This window comes from Dipodomys ordii, unplaced genomic scaffold (assembly GCF_000151885.1).
Source record: "Dipodomys ordii isolate 6190 unplaced genomic scaffold, Dord_2.0 Scaffold31, whole genome shotgun sequence".
Classification (NCBI taxonomy): Eukaryota; Metazoa; Chordata; class Mammalia; order Rodentia; family Heteromyidae; genus Dipodomys; species Dipodomys ordii.
This window is the reverse complement of record NW_012267247.1, coordinates 3,453,934-3,460,848: the sequence shown is the minus strand read 5'-3', so window position 1 is coordinate 3,460,848 and position 6,915 is coordinate 3,453,934. Positions and strand designations below refer to the sequence as shown.

At 48.1% G+C, this 6,915-nt stretch overlaps 1 protein-coding gene across 2 annotated transcripts in view; it reads right to left on the bottom strand.

Annotated features, from left to right (window-relative positions):
- Positions 1-4,476, bottom strand: part of Lgals9 (lectin, galactoside-binding, soluble, 9) — a 28,916-nt gene extending 24,440 nt beyond the window's left edge. For both annotated transcript variants that reach the window (XM_013016351.1, XM_013016352.1), the window contains exon 1: positions 4,367-4,476. In XM_013016351.1, the coding sequence (XP_012871805.1) occupies positions 4,367-4,405 (39 nt within the window). In that variant the 5' untranslated portion in view covers positions 4,406-4,476. The remainder of the gene's footprint in view (positions 1-4,366) is intronic.
- Positions 4,477-6,915: the final 2,439 nt, after the last annotated feature.

The following is a 6,915-nucleotide window of genomic DNA, read 5'->3' as shown; positions in this document are numbered from 1 at the left end:
CCCAAAAAAAAAAAAAAAAAGACTTTCCTGCCTGGGGCTGGCTTTGAACTGTGATCCTCAGATCTCAGCCTCCTGAGTAGCTAGGATTACAGGTGTGAGCCACCAGCACCCGGCTTGTGAGATTCTTATCTCCAATTAACTACCAGAAAACCGGAAGTGAAGTGGTAGAGCATTAACCTTGAGTTGAAGAGCTGAGGAACAGCATTCAGGCCCCTAGTTCAAGCCCCATTACTGACAAAAAAGAAGGAGGAGGAGGAGGAGAAGAAGAAGAACTGTACACTGTACAGCCAAGCTCTGGTGGCTCATACCTATAATCCTAGCTACTCAGGAGGCTGAGATCTGAGGATCTCAGTTTGAAGCCAGCCTGGGCAGAAAAGTTCTCGTGAGACTCTTATCTCCAATTAACCACTCAAAAACTATATAGCTCAAAGCTAAAAGTGGTAGAGTGCTGGCCTTGAGCAAAGAGAGCTCAGGGACAGTGCCCAGACCCTAAATTCAAGCCCCACAACAACAACAAAGGAAAAGGTGGGCTGGGAAGGTGGCTCAGTGGTAGAGCGCTTGCCTTGAATGCATGAGGCCCTGGGTTCGATTCCTCAGCACCACATAAGCAAAAAAGAAAAAAAGCCGGAAGTGGTGCTGTGGCTCAAGCGGTAGAGCACTAGCCTTGAGCTGAAGAGCTGACGGACAGCGCCTAGGCCCAGCGTTCAGGCCCCACGATTGGACCCCTCCCCCCCAAAAAAAAGATTAAGGGGCTGGGAAGGTGGCGCAGTGGTAGAGCGCTTGCCTTGCATGCATGAGGCTCTGGGTTCGATTCCTCAGCACCACATAAGCAAAAAGAAAAATGCCGGAAGTGGAGCTGTGGCTCAAGTGGTAGAGCACCGGCCTTGAGCTGAAGAGCTGAGGGACAGGGCCTAGGCCCAGAGTTCAGACCCCATGACCGGACCCAAAAACAAAAAAAGAAAAAAAAAAAAGGAATAGGTACTAAGTCTATTTTGCCTTGTAGGGAAAGTTCTAATTGACTAGCCCTACCAATTGGAAAAAAAAAAAAAAAAAAGCTAATTGGTAAACGGGAGTATGTATCCTGACTGTGGGAGAAGAATGTACCTTCATCCTCAAAAATATATCCCTGGATGGGACCATCAACTATATTCAAAAAGTTTGAAGAAAAGAATAGAAAACAGAGGGAGGAATTATGAAAAAAAAGCCATCTTTTCTATCAAAGTGGGTTGTTTAAAAGTGCCTATTTGAGCTGGTGCAGGTGGTTTGTGCCTGTAATCCTAGCTACTCGGGAAGCTGAGATCTGAAAATTGATTTGCAGTTTAAAGCCAGTCTGGGCAGAAAAATCTGTGAAACTCTTGTTTCCAATAAACTGAGAAAAAGTTGAAAGTGGTGGTGTGGCTCCAGTGGTAGAATACTAGCCTTGAGCACAAAGAAGCTCAGGGACAGTGCCTAAGCCCTGAGTTCAAGCCCAGGACTGGCAAAAAAAAAAAAAAAAAAAGGTTCCTATTTGTTTATTTGATCTAGGGAAAGGGAAAGAGGAAATGCTTTGGGATAAGGAAGGATTTTTGAAATGTAAGATTTTGTCTTACGTGGTTGTTCCAAAATAAAAGAATTAAGGCACCAATAAAGTAGTGGGTGAATGTTTTGAGACTGCTATTAAACTCTTAATCTTATCTCAAAGTCATTTAATGGTCACCTAATACATCTTTTTTTTGGCCAGTCCTGGGCCTTGAACTCAGGGCCTGGGCACTGTCCCTGGGCTTATTTTGCTCAAGGCTAGCACTCTACCACTTCAGCCACAGTTCCGCTTCCAGCTTTTTCTGTTTATGTGGTACTGAGGAATTGAACCCAAGGCTTCATGCATGCTAGGCAAGCACTCTATCGCTAAGTCACCTTCCCAGCCCATAACTAAATATTTAAAACTGTGTATTGGATACCTCCCACCCTCTCAAACTAGCCAATTGTGAGCAGATTGTGCAGGGCCAGCTGTGTTGGGGATAAAAATGGGAGTAAACCGCCTTCTCTGCCAGATTTTTGGCTGGTAGTGTGCCCCTTTGCAGAGGTAAACTGCTTTGCCCAATTTCTTTGGGGGCGGGGAGGGGAATGACTTGTGTAAGGTCACACTCTGAGTTAAAGTAATTGTTTTTGGTGGAAACAGCATTGTTTATTGCACCAAATAAACTTGACCCTGATCAGGCAGCTGTTCACATCCGGTGACTCAGTCCCTTTCAGAGCTGAAATTAGTTCTCTGCTCCCAGCCAGTCCTACTGTAGAAATGCAGAAAGCAGTGTTGGGCCTTCTGGGCCTCAACCCTGACACCCGGCCTGCCTCAGGTGCCCACTCCGGGAAGTTCTGAGGCCTTGATGGCAGGCAATCATTGGGTCTGAGTTATTTCCTTAAATAATCGTAACCACCCTTGCTATGGTCGGTGCAACTTTTACAGATGACAAAAGGAGCCTAGAAACGTTCAGTAACTTGCCCCCAAACCACACAATTCGTCACCGATGGAGCGTGGATTTGAACCCCAAAAGTCACCCATGCTGTCCATCTTGATGAGCACAGAACAGCCGTACCCCTGTTCCCACAGCGGGGGCCCACCTTGACTGCCTCCTGCTTCCTTCCTGGCCCTCAGAGGAGGCTGGCTAGAAGATGGGAGCGGGGGGGGGGTCCCCCCAAGCCGCCCCCCTGTGGCATGTGACAGTGGGTGCAATTTCTCAATGAAACAGAGTTCACATGAAGTTCTTACAGACTGAGCATTTAGAGGAAGTGTGGCTCTTACCGCGGGACAACTGTGGGTGACTAAATGACTCAGGCCCATAGTTCCCAGTACTTTGGGGGGGGGTGGAAGCATGCAGGGCCTCCCTCCCCCACCTCCATATGTCTGTCTGTCTATCTTTCTGTCTGTCTCTCTCTCTCTCTCATTTGTACCTCAGTGTCTGTTTTAACCCTCTTGCTATAATTTGGCTTTTATATCCAACCCAAAAAGCAGTCCCCAGAATGAGCGCAAGTGGCAGAGCCCAATTGATTTCCCTTGCTTGGTGGGGCTAACCTGCCACACAGCCCCCTCAGAAATGCTGCCCAGCCCCTCCCAGAGGGACAGAGGCACCCTGGCAACATTGGCCAAGCCTAGCGCCTCTGCTGTGTTTGGGGGTCTCTAAGGCAAGGCCTTCCTTAGCCGCGGGCCTCAACACCCTGCTTCTTAGCCCACTTCACCTGCAGGAAGCAAGACCACCCAGAGAGGGACAAAAAGATGGAGAAGCCAAGCACCCGTGCCTCATGCCTGTAATCCTAGCTACTCAGGATCTGAGGATCCTGAGGATTGCAGTTCAAAGCCATCCTAGGCAGGAAAGTCCATGAGACTCTTTTTTTTTGTCGGTCGTGGGGCCTGAACTCTGGTCCTGGGTGCTGTCTCTCAGCAATTCAGTTCAAGGCAAGCACTCTACCACTTGAGCCACAGCACCACTTCTGGCCTTTTCTGTTTATATGGTGCTGAGGAATCGAACCCAGGGCCTCATGCTTTAAGGCAAGCATTCGACCACGAAGCCACCTTCCCAGCCCCACCACGAGACTCTTATCTCCAATTAACCACCAGAAAACCAGAAGTGGGGTTGTGGCTCAAATTGTAGAGTACTGGCTTTGAGTGAAGAAGCTTGGGAACAGAGCCTAGGCCCTGAGTTCAAACCCCATGACCAACAAAAAGAAAAACAGATGGGGAAAGCAGGCTTTGCACGCCACACTGCAGGAACAGTGCCCCTCTCTCTCTCGCTTTCAATATTGCCCCTTGGCAGGCCATACCCTTGTCCTGTGAGCACCTGCTTAGCCTCTGGGAAGACACACCTCTGGAGGTATCCATGCTGTCCCCTTACTCCCAACAGTACTTGCCACTCTCACATCCTTCCTGGCGTAATCTTTACCCAGGCTTGGGTGATAGGCTTGAACATTCATCCCATTTTACAGATGTGGAAACTGAGGCCTAGATGGACTATAAAAGAACCTTGTACAGAAATCACCCAACTTGTGAAGATCTAACCCCAGGAGGCCATCTCCAAAGCAAGCAAGTCTTAAGTTCTGTGCAAGCCAATGTTTGCCTTCTAGAAACCTGCTCACATCCCCTTACACCCTTCTAGGTGCTACATAGGGTTACTGTCCCAAATGGCACAGAGACCCAGGCCTGACACAACTTCTGTGCCAGGTTAGGATGATGATGGTACTTCTTCCCTTCTGTCTTTCTGCCCCCTGCTGCCTTTTGCCACTCAGCCACTGTTTCTTGGGAAACCCATAGCTTCTTTCCCAGAGTTGCTTCCATCCAGCTGTGGCAGCCTGCTCAGCCCCCCGGCTAGCCCCATGATCTCACCCCAGAACTCACCGGGTTCAGGTAGGGACCCTGGGGGCTGCGGAAAGCCATGGCTCTACCACCTTTGTGGCCACTGCTGCCTCTCACACTCCAAGCAGTCCTCACTCCACTGGGAATCACTGGACGAGGAAACAGAAACTAAAGCAATAGGGCAGCTGTTCAAAAGGGGAGGAGTCAGGAGCCCCAGGAAGTGGGGCTGGAAAAGGAGAAAAAGATAGAGGAGCTTGAAGGGAGAAGCTCAAGTTGGACTGAGGGAGAAGAGTGGTCGCTCCCAGCCTGATGACCTTTCCCCTCCTCCCATGTTCTACTCAGAGACACAAGATTCAAAATGACAATGGCCAGAAGTGACTGTTTCCTAAGTGTGTTCATTTATAGTGTCCTGAAAAAACATGAGCTGGGAATATAGCCTGTGTAAGGGTAGTGGTGGACAAGACCAGATCTGGCCCTTGATACATGCAGGGAAACTGAGGCTCAGAGAGTCCCAGGGACATGCCCCAGACTGCATAGCTCATTAGTGGCACCCTGAAATGTTGGAGAAAATGTAAGCTCTCTAAAAAGTCTAAAAATTATTTCTCCCTTTGAAATTTCTATTCCTTGTGTAAAAATGTAATTATGAAGGAAGAACTGTTTGGCAAATAAAATACCATAATGGAGATTCAAAATCTTCTGTCTATGAATTGATTTCTTTTTTTCCCTCTCTTATATCCCTTTTTCCTTCCTTCCTTCATGTGTGTGTGTGTGTGTGAGAGAGAGAGAGAAAGAGAGAGAGAGAGAGAGAGAGAGAGAGAGAGAGTGTGTGTGTGTGTGTGTGTGTGTGTGTGTGTGTGTGTGTGTGTGTGTGTGTGTGTGCGCGCGCGCATGCGCACTGGTATTGGGGTTTAACCTCAGGGCCTGGGCATTGTCTCTTAGCTTTTTGACTACAGGATGGCACTCTACAACTTGAGTCATAACTACACTTTTGGCTTTTTGCTGGTTAATTGGAGATAAGAGTCTCACAGACTTTTCTACTGGGACTGGCTTTAAAGTGGGACCCTCAGATCTCATCCTCCTAAGTAGCTAGGACTACAGGAATCAGCCTGTAGTCCTGGCTTTTCCTAGGTTTTAACATGGGGAGAAAAGAAAATAGAACATTCCAGGTAATGTGGAAATACATGAGATGGAAAATCTGAAGTAAATGATTGTGTTTTTTGCCAGTCCTGGAGCTTGAACTCAGGGCACTGTCCCAAGCTTCTTTTGCTCAAGGCTAACACTCTACCACTTGAGCCACCGCACCACTTCTGACTTTTTCTATTTATATGGTAGTGAAGAATCAAACCCAGGGCTTCATGTATGCTAGGCAAGTACTCTACCACTAAGCCACATTCCCAGCCCCAAATAAATGATTTTTAATTGGCTTGGGCACCTAGTTAAAAGAAACGATTGGCTGAGACAAAGAATAGCAGGATGGGCTGATGGGTAAGGGGAGCCATGACCATACACTGAGCTGGAGTCAGCAGTCTTTGTTCTGCACTAGCCAGAAGACCTCCTCAGCAAGCTTGGGGATGGGCAGCTAAGTGTTACTATTCCTCCAAAAACAATGTTGTCAACCTAATGCTGTGAGTTAAACTTGAGAAGTGTTGTCCCATAGATTGATGCCAATTAGCAAAGGGCTGGAGGCTCTCGTTCTTGCTCTTCCCTTCCTTTCTACCTTCTGCCATGGCTTGATGGAGTTTGAAGGCCCTCGGACATGCCTGCGCCTTGCACTTGGGACTTGCGAGTCTCCAAAACTGTATTCTGTTCAAGAGGCAACAGAAACAGACCAAGACAAGAGTCCTGCAGGCACAGAGGAGAGGGTGCTTGCCCTGAGGCCAGGTTTTTGCAACTTTTGTCCTGTGTGTACAAACTTCACTTCTCAAAGATGCCCCAATAGATAAAGAGCAGGTATCTTCCTCATCTCCAGGCTGTTCCTGGATCAATTGTCATTTGACTGGATTTCAGGAGCAGCCAGCCTAGGGGAACAAAAGGGAAAGGAAATTCTTTCCAAACCTTTCCCACACCAAGGCAGCCAGGGGCAATATTGTCACAGCTCGTCATTTGCAAGCAAGGGCCAGCCAGCTTGGATCTGGGACAACGGGCTCACTCACTGCTTGGTGTGTAAGAGAATACAGCTCAGGAGAGCTGTGTGGATGGCAAAGGAGTCCAATAGCTGCTTCTCAGAAAAACCTAGAAGACAGGCACTGGTGGCTGATGCCTGTAGTCCCAGCTACTTAGGAGGCTGAAATCTGAGGATCCTGCTTTGAAGCCAGTCCCAGTAGAACAGTCTGTGAGATTCTCACCTCCAATTAAGCAGCAAAAGGCCAAAAGTGAAGTTATGGCTCAAGTGGTAGAGCACCATCCTTGAGTCAAAAAGCTAAGGGACAGTGCCTAGATCCTGAGTGTAAGCTCCAATGCGCATGCATGCACGCACACACAAAGAAAGGAAAAAGGGAGATAAAAGAGGGAGAAGAAAGGAAAGAGATCAATTCATAGACAGGAGATTTGAAACTCCATTATGGTACTTTTTTTTTTTGGCGGGGGGGGGG